At 36.5% G+C, this 18,514-nt stretch overlaps 1 protein-coding gene across 1 annotated transcript in view; it reads right to left on the bottom strand.

Annotated features, from left to right (window-relative positions):
- Window positions 1–18,514, bottom strand: part of LOC307051271 (uncharacterized protein) — a gene marked incomplete at both ends in the record, with an annotated part of 100,706 nt that overhangs the window by 56,427 nt on the left and 25,765 nt on the right. The window contains 2 exons of the mRNA XM_079701592.1: window positions 5,333–5,443; window positions 14,992–15,093. Of these exons, the coding sequence (XP_079557718.1) occupies window positions 5,333–5,443; window positions 14,992–15,093 (213 nt within the window). The remainder of the gene's footprint in view (window positions 1–5,332; window positions 5,444–14,991; window positions 15,094–18,514) is intronic.

Genomic DNA, 18,514 nt, shown 5'->3' with positions numbered 1-18,514 from the left:
TAGATTTAAGATTTAATGTTTTGAGAAAAGTTACTTGATGTTTCTATATCTAAATCAGCAGCGTAGAGATCAGTAATATAATAGGATTTTACCAGAGTTTCACATGCATGGGAGTGAAATTGTGCAGAGATATATAGCAGTCAAAAAGATATCAGATGGACTTTTAAAAAACTTATGCAAACAGACACAAGAGTCAGGTGGAAACATTCAGATTTCTAAACACGCTCTTAATAGGTACCTGTTAAATATATATTTCAAGACCTCTGTGTTTCATATGAATTTAACAAAAAGCTCTATCATTTGTTTCACAATTTTTACTTTCTTCAGACAAGTTGGTGACTTCCTCTCCCAAAGAGAACCTCCAAAAGCTTGTTTCAAATTCTATATACTCCAGAAATACCTTGACCAATGTATAGGCTTGCTAACAAAATCGAACATGTAAAGCATTACATAAAAATCAAATTATTCCTGTTATTTCTTCCCCTTTCTCCTCTTCTTTTTTTAGTATCATGGTCATGTATATTCTTCTCATAGACCCACTGCCTCTCAGTAATGCTGTACTTTTTGTTTGTTTGTTTGTTTTGCCTTCCTTCATGACTACCACCTATACATTTTAGAACTTGGATGGAGCTAAAATTGTGTATGGGTGGGTCCCCATCCAGGAGGCATTTGTCTGTTGCTCTTGAACTCAACTATAGACAACTGAGCCCATCATAACACTCAGGTCATTGCATGCAATTGTGTTTAGAGTCCAGCCCCCTTTTGTTTTTTGTTTTACTTTATTTCTTCCTTCTATTCCTGATTCTCCTCAAACATTCTGCTCCCCACAATAGGCACTCACAAAACATGTTTGATATAGGACTGTGAATACACTCTTTTGTGCATGTCTTTTTATTTTACATAACTGGTATTTTGCTAACATCTCATTCTATTTCTGTCTTTTTCTTAACTCAAAACCATGTTTTTAAGGATCTATCCATGGTGCTGGCTAAATGTGCATTTTGTATATTATTTCAAAGAAGACATAGAAGTCCAGAGTATGCATCCATTATTGGTCTGCTTATCCATTTCTCTAGTGACAGTCACCCAGACTGCCTCTAACTACTGCCCACCACACAGAACACTGCAATGAAGGTCCTTGTATATGTCTTCTCAGCAGCTCCTTTGGGCTTAAATGCCCAGAAGTGCAACTGGTAGGACAGAGGATCTATAGGGACTTCACTAGATGTTGCCAGTGCTCTCTGAGATGCCTAGAGCCCAGCAAGACTGCATGAAGATTCTCACTTCCTCATATCCTTACCAAAGCTGGCTATAATCTAATTTCCACTTTTTCCCCCTAACCTGGTGGATCTAAAATGTTACCTTATTAATTTGCATTTCTCAGATCACTAACAAAGTTATTCTACTATAATTTCTTTTATTGACATTATGCTTTTAACTTAAAAATTGAGGTCATTAATACATCTGAGGTCAACCTTGGTATATGGTATAAAGAATAAGGCATAATACATGAAGGTATGAATCCATCCAAATTATAAGTCTCCATAAAAATAATGTACTAAAATGTTTGCCCTTTTCCCATTGTTTTGTGGGGCGTTTATCCTATGTCAAGCTTTAATAATTTTTTCAGTCCATTTATGAACATTCTAACCCATTCCATTCCACTGGTGTATTTCTGTGACAGTACTACATTTTTTATTTATTATTATTATGGTTTCATAATATATATTAATATCTGATATGAAAAGTTCCTCTGCCATTGTTTGCCCTATTCCTAAATGATGTAGCTATTTGTAGACATTTATTCTTTACATATATTTGAGGATAAGTTTGACAAGCTACTCAAACATTTAAAATACAATTTTATTGAAAATTTATTGAATTTTTAGATTAATTTTAGGAGAATTAAGATCTTTACAAAGCTTTTCCACCCATAAAGATTCTATGTATCTCCAGTTATATTTAGGTATCCTTTTATGTACTTTGGTCAAGTTGTAAACATTTTTTCATGAAGTCCTTGTGCATCCTTTGTTAGATTAATTCTTTTCTACCTTGTAGTTTTGTTGCTATTGTTAATCATATATTAGTTTCCTTTTATTCTCTTTTTTGGTTATTCAGGTGTAGGAGAACACTCCTGATTTTTATAAGGAGATCTTAGTTTGGTCAATCTTTCTCTAACTACTTCTAAGCATCAGTCTATTGATTTTTGTAATAATCATATAATCTACAAATAATAATGGTTTTGTCTCTTTTCTTACAGACCGTATACCTTTATTTGTCTTTCTTGTGTATTGGACAAGTCAGGACCTTTGATGTTATATAAACAGAGGTTGTTAAAATTGGCATTATTCTTCTCAATCTCAAAAGACTGCATCTTAAAGTTTCTCTATTAAATGTTTTATTGTTGTTGTGTATACACTCTTATTTATTTTTCTCTTTTCATGGTTAGAATTTTGGTAGATAGACTTTATCAAGTTATGAAAAGAAACTTCTATTCCTACTATTTAGAGAATTATATGTATATATATTATACATATGTGTGTGTATATATATATATAACTTGATACATGATTTTTTCTTTATATAGTCATGTGATTTTTTTCTTTAATTCATTAATGTGATGAATTGTGTTATAATATTTTCTTATAAGCTGTCTTTATTTAGGAATAAACCCTACTTGATTATGATGTATTATGTGTAATTTTAATAAACAGTTTGCTTTAGGTATTTACTATTTTTTCTTAGAATTTGTGCATCTATACACTCATAAGTAAAATTAACATATGATTTAGTTTTTCATACTATACTAACCTGGTTCTGAAATCAAAGTTAAAATAGATTTATAAAATGAGCTGAGAAGTATTCACTCTTTGTTATTTTCTGAAAAAACTCTATGGAATAGGGATTATTTGTTCTATGAAAGTTGGATACATTTTATCTATAAAAGTGACTGGTATCCTGGGCTTCTGAGTGAGGAATGGGGGGGGGATGGAAATGGAGGAGAGGCAAGGTGGTCTCTTTGTTTATTCTATAAATATTTTATTATAGTCTATACAAATTTTCTAACTGTTCTTGCACTAATTTTGGCTCTTTAAATGCTTGTGGAAAATGTTCTTATTTATCTAATTTTTAAATTTATTGTTATGCAGTGTTCAAATAATATTTTATTATTTTTAAAACTTTGTTTTTCCTTTTTTATTATTTCCTTTTTTTACTCTCCATTTTATTTGCATCTTTTAAATTTTTATTATTTCTCAGTTAAAAGCTGGTAGCCTTAGAAATGTGCAGCAGATTAAACCTGAGGAAGGAATGATCAACTCCCTAATCCAGCTGTGTTTCAAGGGCTACTCTGATGTTTCTCACTGACTGTCCATAACAGGTGGTGCCATCTGTCCAGCTTTCAGTGGAGTGTGGTGGGGAATTGGCCAGCAGGGCTATAATGGGGAGAAAAACACTGAGAAACAGTCCCTCAGCCATTCCCTATATGAGATGTTCAGTTCTCTTTAGCTATTGGCTGTAGTTCCCACCCCTCCAAACACACACAGGTACCAAATGGCCTTGTTTCCCTAAAAGTCTCTTACTGTCCTTACTTTAACATCTCAGATCTATAATTCACCTTTCTGCTTCTGAGGCTTTCTGCTTCTGCTTCTTCTCTACTGTTGGGTTTGAGAAGGATTGACAAAGACACGGGGAGGTTCCCTGAGGGTCAGGGTCTTGGGATAGGATGTCCATGCTGGCAAAGAAGGAGTGGTGGAACTCAGATAATAACAGCATATAAAACCATCCTACAGATAACTGCCAGGGACAGCACAAGCTAGGGTGCTGAATTTAGCTCTTCTCCCATTATCAGTGTCAGTTCATCACCTTTTAGAAATCCAAAAACCCTCCGTTCAAGTTTTAGAACTGTTTTCTATCTTCCATTAACGGAGGCTGAATGCTTCAATGCTATAAAGAACATTCAGCTTCTTGGGGAAAAATAAAAGAAGTACTAAGAGTGGAAATATTACTAAAATTAGATTTTATTTAACTCAACAATTGGAAAATTAATTTGTGAGAAAGAACCTAGGAACAGCTAGATCCAGTAGCAAGGGGTAGTATTCCCTCATTGAATGGGATACTACCAATTCATTGGTATAATCATTACCATATTATCTGGATTTTTAATCTGTACTGCATAAGGATAAATATTTATGTAGGACTTATAAGTAGTTGCTGCACCTGCTGACAGTGTCCTTGGATTCCTGGTGCACCAAGTACATGACAAGCAGCCAAATACTAAGCTAAATTCTACCTCAGAAGCTCCAGAATGCTTATCAGGACACAACATTTGTTAGTGATTTTCTTGTGCTGGTCTGCACTAGAGATCTCTCTTGCTGTTGCTAACCCACAAGCATGATGGCATCCTGAGAAATAGTGAGCAATACATACTGTTCAGCAGGTTATACTTATGGCACATGTGGCCTATCCCAAATGCACACATTTTAATCCCTCATTGCCTGATAATATATTTCAGGGCCACAGAGGTATGCATGCAGCCTTTGGGAAGCCAGGAATAGGACACCTCACCAAATAATCCCATGATGGAACACAGCAATTACGAGCTGTTTATTTTTTAGGTCTCTGGGGAGATGAGGATTTGTAACATGATGCCAAAGAAAGTAACTTTGTTTTGCAGAGAGGAAGGTGGTATTAACCTTTCCAGTATTTTAATGTGAGTGGATACAAGGGTACAGGGCATGTGTTATCGTTGTTCTCTTGGTGGTCCCATCTGTGTCAGATTGCTATAAGGGCAGGCCTCAAGTGGCCCTAGGAGAAGCTGTAGAAGCTTTAGGTTTGTGATTTCTTTATATCCTTCTCTCTGTTTTATAACATTAAAACCCTGAGTCTCTTAATTCTAAAAACTGATGGAAAGAAAGAAAAGAATAAAGGAAGGAAGAAAGGAAGGGAGGAAGGAAGGAGGATGCTAGAATGAGAGGGAGAGGCAAAGGAAGGGAGGAAGGGGAAAAGAGACATACTAAATGAATTCTTGTAATGATACTTTCATGGCAAGGAGTTTAAGGAAATATATTGGTAATAAATAGAGCACATTTTGCTTACTGTCACTTTCTGGTTTCACTTTTGTGGCTGGCCATCAATACAGAAGGAACAAGGGGCAGAAATGTGATTTAATTCCTATGAGAAATCATGTTGATGACAAGGCATTAATGGTAGCCTCAGGAGAGAAGTGAAGTTATACCCATTCTGTGGTTGCCTCCTCCTCATGTTCGCATTCCCTGCTGTATTTCAGCTCTCCGCTTCTTCACATCAACCCTGGACTCTGTAGACCACCTACCTTTCCTTGCAAGGTGCACAGCTTCTGCATGCTCCACACTGGTGACCTCAGTGCCATTGACAGCCAGCACCACATCTCCAATCTGGAGCCCAGCTTCCTCAGCAGCACTGTCTGTAAGTAGACAGACAACAAGGGTCTCATTGAGGAGGGGTCCCAAATTGATTGCCCTGTTGTCTGTCCCCTTTTTAAAAGGCTCTTTCTGTAAAGGGCCTTTCTTTCAAACTTTAGACAATTGCCGATGTCATTAATAAGAAGGAAAATACTGTCCTTGGAGCCTCCTTTCATTTCCAGGACATGGTTTCTTTGCACATTCATCCAGGCATCTGCATGGCCCCTTTGCACTATAATAGCAAGGCTGCTCAGAAACTCAATCTATTCATCTACCAGAAGGTTGAACTGCTAGTTCTCATTCCTTCATTGCTGCTAGGTCTCTTTGTAACCCTGAGAAAATCACTTAACCTCAATATCTTCATCTATAAAAAGGGAGGTGGGGGGCAGAACTTCTCAGCAGTATTGTTGAGGGAACAAGTAATTGAAATACTTAAGAAGTTTTGGCAAAAACAGATTTTGGAGTAGTCAGAGAAAAGAAATAAAGAGCTGCTTTTACTTTTCATTGTATAGGCTCCTTTCTAAGCCATCTCAGAAAGGAAACCAAAAATAGCCTTAGGCCTTAAGATTTAAGTTTTGGAAGGTGGGGAGGACCTCTCCAGAGGCTATTTATTTTATCCCTCGGTTTTTGGGCATCTGCATTTACTGTAACATACCTAATATTCTCTAGGGGTAAAAAAGGATATAATAAATCATTTCAAGGTTAATTCATTTTAAATAAGGTCTCCCATATATTTGAACAAGATTCTTTCTGCAACAGTTTAAATCTGTTTTTTCTTTTTCATTTCAGTTTAAACCCATTTCCTCTTTCTTAGATCTTAGTGCTGGGTGAGTGTTTATGGACTTGCAGAGTAATTACGCAGCAATATTAGGCTGTCATTATCTAGAATATCATAAACCTCCTCAAATACTTTTAATCTTAAAGCATGACTCATTTGGTGAGGTAACATGACTGAATATTTTTAGTAATGACTATAGTTTGTCTAAGTCTGTTTATAATAGTAGGGAAGATCTCTGCTTGGATAGGAAATGGTCAATCAATGTAGGAAGGTTAAGTGAAGAGTAATATTTGATATATCCATTCATTTGCATAATATTAGCCTTGTGGTGAATTAAAGTCTCATGGTATGGCTGATCATTTGAAAAAATTTCCTCCATTGCTTTAAAGACCTTGATTATGGCAATGCTTTCTGAATCAAATTCCAAAATGATGATATAGATCCAGAAACAACTTACCAATTTTTGTATTCCATATGCTACTAAATATTATGTCTTTATACAGTAGTCTTCCAATGAATATATGTTGAATGAATGAATGACCTAAAAATTATACCTTCAAGGAGATTAGAATTCTATTGGAGAAGAAAAGACATGCATAATCAGAAAGAAATAGTGCAATACTCTGAGCAGCAAGTGTAAAAACACAAAGATAATAGGTATTGTGAAACTTCAGAAAAGGGAATTCTCACTCCCATTTGGAGTGGCTAAGAAATGCTTTCCAGAGAGGTGGAATTTGGTTGGACCTTGATGAATAAGTAGATTCTCTATAGTGGAGAGTAATGAGGAAGGCAGGGTGAGAAAGACTGCTGGGTGTTCACAAACCAAATTTCTCCTCTATCTGGACTCACACTTGGACAGCTTTTCTCCGACTCTCTTGCTGTTTGGCAATATGATTGAGTTCTAGCCGTTGAAATGGGATAGAAGTGATGTATACCACATTCAGGCCTGGCGCATGAAAATATCCCATGGACCACTCTTCCTATTCTTTACCCATCTGCCTGCCAGATGCAGATGACTTCAAGATCCTATGGCAATACAGTGGTTTTCAGAAGATTAATTTAGAATAGGGAGAGATTAAGTTAAGCATCTCAGCAAAGATATTAATCAGAATCAATACAGGCCTGCAATACAGGCTCTGGAAGCAGGAACTGGAAATGAATAGAAGGTATAAAATGCTGTCATAGGACCTAAAATACCTCATTGCACTCATCTGCATGAGTAGGGGCCGATGCCTTTCTACCCCTAATAGACTATAAGCATCTCATGAGCAAGTAAAATTTCTTATTTATTTGTTTAGGTATTTCCCGTGGCTAGTATAATCTCTGGCACATGGTAGGGGTATTAAAAAGGTTGGCTAAATATACTGAGATAACCATGGAAGAGAAAAACTGAAAATGTTCATTGGGCCAGGTATAAAAATATCTTTGAAACCTAGGATATGAAGTTGGCCTGAGAAATGGATTCAGAATTTATAGCCAAAGGGATAAATGTAAGGAGAGAAATACAGAGCACTGAGGACAAAATCTTGAAGAATAATCATGATTCCCTTTAAGGACAGAGAGGAAATGGGTAGCCAAAGAGGAACATAAAGGAGCAGATAGGTCCTAGAGAGCATGGAAGCAAGAGTATAAGATCAGTGAAGGCAAAGGAAGAATTTCAAGATGGAGAAAATGGTCAACAGTTATACAGTGATACCACAGAAGTAACCATAATAATGGTATTCTAAATCCTTTTCTATTCACAAAGTCAAGAAGAACAAAGATGGAGGAAAAGTGATTAAATCTGGAGTAAGAAAAGTAAATGGTAACTAAAGAATTTTAAGGAGTATGATGGAAGTGAAAGACAAACTTCTGAGCTATTTGTGCTGATCAATATATGCTAAATGATTGAATAGATGAAGTCATAAACTACTATATAATCAAAGGTACGAGTTTGATAACAGATCTCCTCTCCCAAGTAAACTTTGCTTTAAACATCAATTTATGACTTAAAGAATCCAGCAGTATGGAAATAATTTGTTTTTTTAATACCTTTATTGAGTCAAAACTAACATACCGTATAATTTCACCCATTTAAAGTGTATAATTAAATGTTTTTTAGTATATTCACAGAGTTCTGCAACCATCATCACAATATAATTTTAGAATATTTTTGTTACCCCAGAAAAAAACTAAGTAACCAAGAGTAGTCACTCTCTCTTTCCCCCAGTGTCTCAGCTCTAGGTAACCACTAATCTATTTTATGTCTCTATGGACTTGCCTATTGTGGACATTTTGTATAAGTGAAATAATATAATATGTGGTCTTTTGTGTTCAGTGTCATTCACTCAGCAAAATATTTTCGAGTCATCCACATTGTAGTATGCACTGCATTCTTTTCAATTGCTGAATGAATATTTTATTGTAAAGATATAGCACATTTTGTTTATCCATTCATCAGTGGATGATAATTTGTGTTGTTTTCCATTTTTTTGATGAATAATACTGCTATGAGAATTTGTGTACAAATTTTTTTGTGGACTTATGTTTTCATTTGTCTTAGGTGTATATACCTAGGAGTGAAATTGTTGGATCAAATGGTAACTCTATGTTTATTTAACGTTTTGAGGAATGGTCAGACTGTTTTCCAAAGTGGCTATACCATTTTACATTCTCATCACCATTGTATAAGTGTTCTGAATTTCTCCACTTTCTTGCCAATATTTGTTATTTTTGACTTTTTGATTATAGCCATCCTAGTGGGTATGGAGTGGTTTTCATTTGCTTTCCTTGATGACTACTGATGTGGAATTTTTTTTGTGCTTATTGGCTATTTGTTTATCTTCTTTGGAGAAATATCTATTCAAATCCTTTGCTCATTTAAAAACTGTGTTATTTATCTTTGTATTATTGAGTTATGAGTGAAAATTATTCTTGTTTGTCGAGGAATTACTTCTGTGGTGTAATGCTTCTTGATAGTTTATTTGATTGCTTTTGGCTTTAATTATAGAGGGTATTGACTGTGTTCCTCTAATCTGAATGCAACTTACAAATTTTCCCTTTATCTACTAATTATGGTGACAGTTTGTGGCATTAGGATTTCTTAGGGGAGGGAGGTATTTCAAGGTGACTCTGTAATATGCCACATAGACAGTTGCCCTACTTAAGGCTGCTTTTGGGAGCAGATGGAAGTATACATCCTACATTGCAAAGGAATGATCAAGGTGGTAAGAAAACAAAACCATGCTTTTCTAAGTTTGTTTCCCCAATAGGATACCTGACTACATATTTCTGTATTTATTATAAAGAGTTAAATGCTGAGCTACTTCATCCTTTCATGCATATTTACATATAGTGCAGAATCTGAAAACCTTAAAATTAAAAAACAGGCTTGTCCTTTTCATTTTAAAAAATTTTACTATAACAGTAGCATTTTTAATTCTAGAGCTTCCAGAAAGATGGCCCTGTCCATAATTTCCTCTATGGGTCTGCCCATCCCTAAATGTATAGGTTTCTTTTCAAGTTTGCTTTGTATCAAAGTTGGAACATCTGTTTCTTTTGTTTATGCCAACGGATCTCACAAGCATTTAGGCTTTCATAGAAAATGTTCATGCAAATGACAGCTGGGTGTGGGCAATTAGTTATGTAAGCTACGAGCAAGCTCCCTCTCTGTATACTTAAGGATAATAATTCTATCGCACCTACAGGTCTTCCTGCTTTATCTTTTTATCGTCAGTGTGTAATTAAGCCTCTCTGGTGCATCCAGAACAATGTTTTGTGGTGTGAACGAGATTCTCAGAAATGCTAAAGTGCATGTAATTTTAAAGTCCCTCAACCCTTCATTTAGTAGATTTGACTAGACAGTGGATTTCAGGGGTTGCTTTTCAGCATTGAGGAATACATTTTAAAAAAAGAGAAGTAGACTCAGCATACATGAATCCCTGCCAAGGCAGCACTTTCTGATGTTGAATAAAATCCTAGGTTAACTGTGTATTGTACCATTTTTGCTACAGTAGAGATGCTTCAGCTTTTCCTATTACAAAACCTCAGGGCCTCCTAAATACAACATCATTTACAATGCAAATATTTTGATTTGTTTCACATCTGAATGAATGAGATACAGTTAACTGTCTCAGTTGGACAGGTATCAGACATTAAAGAAATCATAACATTTTATTAAACTGCATTTAGTTATTTTATCTAGAAGGCAGGCATGAAAAGTATGTCAAGGTTTTTGATATTTTGCAAAAATGTGCTAAACTTATGTTTGAATTTGAAAGGGTAGTCATTTTATTTTTCTTACGAATTATTTTATTTCTTTGTTTAAGGCTAATCTTGCAAAGTCAGAGGTATAAAGAGGAGAGTAGGGAGAAGGGAAAGAGGACAGAAGAGAGAAAATGGAGCGAGGAGGAAGGGGGAGAGGAGTTAAGTGGAGTGGAAAGATGAGGAACATCGTGAACACATTCCGCATGAATGAACATTTATTTTCTTAAAGCCAGATGTCCTTTAAAACATTGTAAGAAATCAGAAGCCACTTGATGATAAAAAGTTGACTGTTTTTGTCTATATAGAAATAATTAAAGCCATAATTGGTTTTTGTTCTTGTTAATTTGAAGGACACTAAGAGACAGAGTAAGGTTGACCGTGGACAAAATTTGTAATGTTTATGTTTTTTCGCCTGAGTTCTATCACCATGTTCCTCTTCTACTCTCTCCTCATTCGTCTGGGGTTCACCCTTAGCACCCCCAAGTCCCACCAACATTTGGGTAAACCACCCCCCTTCCCCAATCATTAAGAGAATTATCTGCTTAATAGTCACTTGTATATTTGATTAGCTGATTAAACTTTAATTGAAATTCATTCACGTCAAAGTTAATAACTTGGCCCTTTACTTTCCTATAAATATTTTAGAATCTAATTGAAAATTTTTTACCAAGAAAAACAAAAGCGAAAACAAAAACAGCCACTCTACTAGAATTTTAATTGGGATTATATCTATAGGTCAATTTAAGGAAGAACTGACATCTTTAAACATTAAGATTTACAAACCATACACACTTTTCCTGCCGTTAATTTAAGTGTTTTTTAATTTCTTTCTGTATTTTCAAAGTAATATTTGGCACATCTTTATGAGAATTATTTCTTTCAATTTGCCTTTTTTTTTTTTTTCCTTCCTGGAGGCTTTATGTCCCATACTCTACATAGAGTTCTTAGGTCTACACTGCCTAGATATACCTTCAAGAGAAACTACTGTGAGGATTATGATTGAGTGAAAGCCTTCAACTGCTACACTTTCTGGTCATCCTGCCTCACACTAAGGCTACATTCCTCCCACTAAGTCACTACTTCCAGCCAGTGACTGAATTTGGAGGGGGTACTGGAGCAAGGCCGTTTCTGGCCAATGTGGGACTTGTCTAATGGGCACTTTTTACTCTGGGGCTGTCTCAGAATTTCTTAGAGCTACAGTGCAGTTTGAGGTTCTTCCTACACAATCCTGCTTCCTTCTCCCTCTCCTTTCACAGGGGCCAGACCTTCATTGTTGTCTAAAGGCTCTTCTGCCTACTTATGCTCTCTTTTGTCTGTCATAGTGATTTCCTCCAATCTTTTGCACACCTGCTTTTGCATTGGTGTCTGTTTCTCAGACTACAGAAATGGAGAAAAAGGAATTTCTTTTATTACCTTAAAGAAATTTACATCTGTTCCTAATTTACTAATATTTTTGTAAGTCACGAGAAGGTAGAAGTATTGGCTTTCAATTGGAGAAGGAGAAAAGGAGAAAAAGGTAAAAATTCAAGTGCATTTGAAGGTATAGAGGTGGGATTTCTAATGAACAGAAAATAGAGGTGAGAACTAGTAAAGAAGATAATCCATTCTTGCAAGCCTGAGGCTCAAGCTGGGAGAGGAAACTCAAGATTAGAAAAGAATTCAGAAATTTTGATTATTACATTAGACTTACCTGTAGTTCTATGATTATTAGACTACCCTGAACTTTTAATTACAAAACAATTATGCTCTTATTGTCTGAGACTACAAGAAATTAGAATCCATCCCAGAACTCACCCAGAGCAGGAAAGAATAGGTTTGCAAGGTAAGCTTAATGGAAAGTATTAAGAAAAAGTTATTTTATGTAGTGCACTGAGTGAATCCTGCTCATAGATGGTCAGATATTTGGGGCAATGTCAGTTCAACTGTATAGCTAAGAAGAGTTAGTGTGATTTTTAATGTATTGAATATTTTTCTTAACAGCTGAGAATAAAGTAGGTTAACTCAAGTCATGAAAAATTCAAAGGCAATTCTTTGATAAGAATAATAGGATTTTTAAAAAACAGGATAAGGTGGAAATAATATTACATCAAGAAGAGACAGAACACCACCTTTGTGTACACTAGGTGATGTTTCGTTTGTTTGTGTGACTGTTGTTTATCACTCATTGGGTGCAGAGTGTCAGTCACTGTGTCAGTATGATTTGAGGCTGAGAGGTGGTAGAGTTCCTTGAGGCCTTCTCATATCTTCTCCATCTCTTTTCCATTATTATTGGTACTTTTGGAAATGTAAAGAAGCATTATTCCACCTGTAGATCCAGGGTGGACCCTGGTTTGCTAGAAGCTCAACCAGGACAACGACATTCCCCTTGCATTTGGCTTAAGTGAAACAGCTCACAGTGGTCCCCAGGGACATGGAAATAAGAGGAAATTTGAGGATTGAAGCCAGCCCCCTCTCTCTCTATCTCTTTTTTTAAAAAATTGGGGTATAGTTGCTTTACAGTGTTGTGTTAGTTTCTGTTGTACAATGAAATGAATCAGCTATATGTATACATATATCTCCTTCCCTTGGACCTCCCTTACCCCCTCCATCTCATCCATCTAGGTCACCACAGAGCACCAAGCTGAGTCTTCTCTCTCTTTATGACTCTTATGTGCGATGGGAAAACTAGAACTGCTGAGATTGTTTTGAATCCAGATGAGAGGCTTGTATCACTAAGGAAGTCTGGATCAAGGGGCTGAAAGAAGTTATGCCTTTGATTAAATAACTGAGCCATGAAACAAATCTAACACCTGTGCTATCTCAGAACCTTCAAGTTTTTTGAGTCAACCAATCCCCTTCTATTTTGAGTCAAATTTCTTACTAGTTGAGACAGAGAGTCCTAACTGATATAAGTCATAGGGCAAAAACTCTGGTTCTAGGGGGTAGAAATTCTGAGATATGAATCCTGGAGTTGCCATGATAAAGCTATATAACCTGAGGTGAGTTGTTCAACCAGTTTGAACCTTAATATATTTGTCTGTTAAATGGAAGTAATAATACCAAGTTTCAAGTTCTGTTGTATAGATTATGTGGAAGCACATATATAAAATGCCCTGCTTATACTAGGTGTCCAGTGAATGTGAGTGTCTTTCCTCTCTGCAACATCACATGGCTTTTATATTTAAAGTAAATTTAATTTCTACTTTGATATTATATATAAGTAAGTAAATTTCTTTCCTTACAAACATCAGTGAGTGTGACATAGATATCTAGGTTACTAAGTACTTAGGCATTCCCCCATGCTTCATTTAAAGGAGACTAAGCCTCTACATTATACAGAATCTGTACCACTGATCACCTGGCATAAGTGATAACCTGTGAGAAGTTGTTTCCATATGATGGGTCCTAAAACTGTAAAACTTAACTTCCATGCTGCACCAGGAATATCTCACATTCTATCTAGATACTCCATTCATATAAAAAATAGGTGGTTGTCTGTACACACTGTTTCCTACCCACAGATGTCACCTATGACTGTGAAAGGCTGGGCTTGAAGGCAACAATTTCATCTGCTGCAGCTGTCACCTCTCTGGCCTTTCCCAGAGTTGAGTAGTCACCTACTTCTTTACAGATAGGAGAACATATTCCCAAAGGAATCACAGAGAGTACACAGAGGAAACATCCGAATGCTGATAAGCAAAGAAAAACAAAATGTGACGCTGGGTGACAACGGCACCTGGGTACCAGGGCAAGCCAGAGTGTTGTAATCTTCCTGGATAGTATGCCTCCCTTCCGCTCTATCCACACTGCCCCAGCCTTCAGGTACCTAGGGCTCTCGTAGTCACTCCACAAACATTTTTGGGGGCATCTGCTTTGTTGCCTTTGGGACACTGCACAAAGTATTGAGGATTAAAATAATGGATAGGATACAGTTTCTGACCTTGGAAAATTCACAGTCCAGATGGGGACTGTGAAACCCCTAGTGGCCTTGGGCATCCCTCTGTGATAACATCATTAGGCTTCCCCTAATGCACCATGCTGGGTATGGGTATATTTATCTTATCTTTATATCTAACAGATCAGGGAGCAAAGGATCTGTCTTTCATTAGGCATCTACTAATTCCTAATTTGCTTGTTAGGAAATAAACCTGAGAAGCCATAAAGGAAATAATTTAGGGGGAATGGAACTGCTCCTGGAAACTATTAAATACTAATAAATAGGCAGCTGCCTACTCATAAGACCCTTCTATCTCCAGAGCTTGAGCCCTGTTTCCGTAGGTACAGGTAGGGCTCTACTTTAGTGGGGTGGCCCTGTGTATACCAGAGGTGTCCATTCCATCAGGAAAACATGGTCTTTTAAAAAATAATTGATCATGATGTGGGCACTTGCCAATCATCATGAGTTTTTATAGACTGAGATTTAGAAATTGCTTCTGTTGCATATATGTGTTTTACAAGACTATAATATTGGAGGCTATTTAGTATAATATATTGCGCGAGGCTTGAGATAGTTGTCTGAATTAAAGTTGCTATAGTGAGATAACTTACTAGCATCCACTTCAGTTACCACAATTGGTTTGGAGTATTGAATTCGGAATCCCCAGGGATAATCGCCAGTTCCTTTGACTAGTTTCACGGTTCGCTCACGAACTAAAGAGGAAACAAAAAGGGCATTCTTTTGAGTTATTCTTCAGATCCTACAGATATGATTATAAATGCAGCTAGTATTTATTGCTTATTTATTACATGCCGGGGTAATAAAAACATTCTAAGTACTTTACAAGTATCGTCTAATTTAATCTTAACATCCGCCTGTAATTAATATTCCTTTTTTGGAGAGGAGGAAACTGAGGCACAAAGATGTTAACAACCCATCTGAGTCACATAATGAGTAAGGGGCTGTGCTTGCTACTCCGAGGCAGCACAACTCCCAAAAGGCAGCCGAGCCTTACAGGTCTGAGGCACTCAGATCCATAAACAGTGGAACATTTATTACAAGGCTATAATACACATGGAAACAAGAAAACAGAATACTCAGCCATACATTTAGCTCTTACAGGAACCCAGGAAATCCTGAACAACTGAGCTTCTCAGAAACAATGGGAACAGCTTGGGCCTTGCCGAAACTGTAACTGTAAGGTTATGCTGCATTGAAAGTGGAGAGTTCCAGAGACTTCACAGTAAAAATTCAAGAATTTTTACGTTAGTCTAATAATCTTTAATTAATGTGGCCCAGCTGTTTCTCAGTCTGCTTTTCCATGTGTCTTCTCCCTTTTCCTTCTGCTACCTTTATACCATCTTTTCTGTATGTGTGTGTGTGTGTGTGTGTGTGTATTTCTTCCTCAAAGCTTCTGCTTGCTGACAAGTTCATAACTTCGACTAACTCCTGGGCCCTCTTGACTTTTCTCTACCTCAAGACTTTCCAAGAGCATTTTCCCAGGCTGAATTCCTGAAAGAGAGAATCTCACAGGATGAAACTCATAACTCTTTGAGCTATTGCTCTTCAGAGATGAGGAAAGAGCAGGGTTCCAAGGCAGAAAACATGTCTCTGCAAGACTGTTCCTTTTGTGCAAGGGCAATTTTCATAAAGGGAGATGTGGCCATGGTAGGTGTTTTGTCTTTTACAGTATATTTACACCTTGTTTTTTATTTAGAAAAGAAAATCATGCCTGAATCATGCTAGAGTACAAAACTGAAATAAAACATTTGAAGGGCTTAAGTGATCTTAGAAGAATCCTATTTTAAATGATGACAGTGTTATCCAATGAAGAATTACAACAAAAGTCTTCAAAATATTGAGTATTTGGTTGTATTTAAGGAAAACTTCATCAGAGAGAAGTATTAATGCAATACTGGGAGAATTAATCTGCCCCCAACGATTAGATTGGCATACTTTATTAGCCAAGTTTTTCCTATTTGTTAATGAATATCTTAAAATGATAAAGAATAAATCATAATAAAGTATAATGATAAACTTCCTGAGCTGCAGAAGTGAATTATTAGTAATAGGCCTCTGGGAAAAAGGTATTATTAAGTCTCTGGGAAAAAGGTAATTAATTATAAAATAAGAATGCTCATCTATTAATAGGGCAAGGCAAATTCACACCTTAAAATTGTAATTTAATAGAATTCCCTCCCATTAAAAAATGGCAGTACAGGGCTTCCCTGGTGGCGCAGTGGTTGAGAGTCCGCCTGCCGATGCAGGGTACCACGGGTTTGTGCCCCAGTCCGGGAAGATCCCACATGCCGCGGAGCAGCTAGGCCCGTGTGTCATGGCCGCTGAGCCTGCACGTCCGGAGCCTGTGCTCCGCAACGGGAGAGGCCACAACAGTGAGAGGCCCGCGTACCGCCCAAAAAAAAAAAAAAAAAAAAAAAAAAGGAATACATTAAAATTTATGGGTAATATATTTTGTAGCTTCTTTTCAATCATTCTTTTGTATTTTTATATTTCCGTATTTCACTTCTCATTTCTCAGAAATATTTAGATATTCCTCCAGGTTGGAGATCAAGGACATTTCTTCTTTGAAGGGTTGCATCCTCTAGATTCATATTCAAAGGTTCATACTAAAAAAAATGTCCAGTGCAGGCAAAATTTGGATAAAATTAGAAACAATCAAGAGTTCAAAGGAACTCTTAACAACTGCATTTTGAGTGGGAAAGGACCTTGGTCCACTTCCCCTTTGATGAGGAATCTCTTTCTTTGCCATCGCTGACAGATGGTCTGGGGGGTGAGTCCCTGATCTTTGGAGAGATATTATTATTATAAATGTACCTTATATTTTGCAGAGTTTGTAAAAAGATTTGCCATTATTTTATTAAATTTCCTTCCAGATATTCTGATGTAAATCTATTTTAAAAAATCAAGTTTCTTAGTAAAAAGTGACAAAGATAGTAAAAGGTTAGGTAATCTCTCCAAATGCTCTTGGATGTGATCATCTCCTTGGTCAGCTAGGGAACAAAAACGTCTGATAAAAACAAGGAAACAAGCATCTTTGTCTCTAATAATCCACTGTAGCCTAATATCAGAAGTAATTCATTCACAAACATTTACTAAGTATCTACTTTGTGCCCAGTTGTTTTCCTATGTATTAGGACTGTAGTGGTCCTAATACAGAGAAGAGACTTTTTTCTCACGGAGTTTACATCCTAGACACTGGCTACCAAAATTGGCAAACATTCAAAGAGAGAAAGAATAAATTCTCTTCATATGGATTGCTGAAGGAAGGTTTGTTATTACAAGATGTCTGAACAAAATACACTGTTTTTCTACTGGAAAAGGAAACGAAAGCTGCTGTGCAGGTATTAGTGTATTCCAGCCCTAAAATGCTGTGCTCTGCTTTATTCTACGCTCCTGGGAAGATCTCTTATCATTTGTTAATATGATTCCCTTTTGGCAATTATTTTACATGACTGTTTGGACTGCCACTTACTGGATCTCAGCATAATTTAAGGGACAGAACTGGGAAATTCAAGGACACAGAAATGAATATTTTAGCAGTCTGCAACAAGCTGGTAGCTAATCAAGGCAAAAAGAAAATCAGAAATCCTATTTCTGACCTAGGTAGAAATCATTTCTAACAACCCTGCTTGTCAAAACTTCTTGCTCCCTATAGGTTACCGTCTTGATACTATCTTCTGCTTTTGACAGATTGATTAGCCAATAGATATTTGTTTAATGGAGTATTTTTACTGTGTTGATTCAAATCAAATCATGTTTTCTTGTTTGTTTTCGTATTACATGAGACTGTAAGATAGCTATTGCTTTCAAGGCTGTAGTGGTGGTGGTGGTTTTTTTCAATCAGGCAAATCGAATGTCAACAATGTGTGACAGTATAAACAATTCAATAAAGTCTTTAAATGGTAAGCTCAACTGTAGTGCTCTCCTGTGGGAGAAGATACAATCAAGATGTTTTGCAACATGTTCCCCTCCCATTCTGAAGACAGTTTTCTCATATTTTAAGATTTATAGTCCTGGATTCCCTTGCTACTGTCTGGTGAATAGTCTATGATGAATGTCATTGTCTTTTCAGAGACTGTGTGGGCACATCGTCAAGTAATTTATCCCCCCAAA

The sequence above is a fragment of the Hyperoodon ampullatus genome (genome assembly GCF_949752795.1).
Source record: "Hyperoodon ampullatus genome assembly, chromosome: 4".
In the NCBI taxonomy this organism is placed as follows: domain Eukaryota; kingdom Metazoa; phylum Chordata; class Mammalia; order Artiodactyla; family Ziphiidae; genus Hyperoodon; species Hyperoodon ampullatus.
The sequence above is the reverse complement of the archived record's forward strand: the minus strand, read 5'-3'. Positions and strand labels throughout refer to the sequence as shown.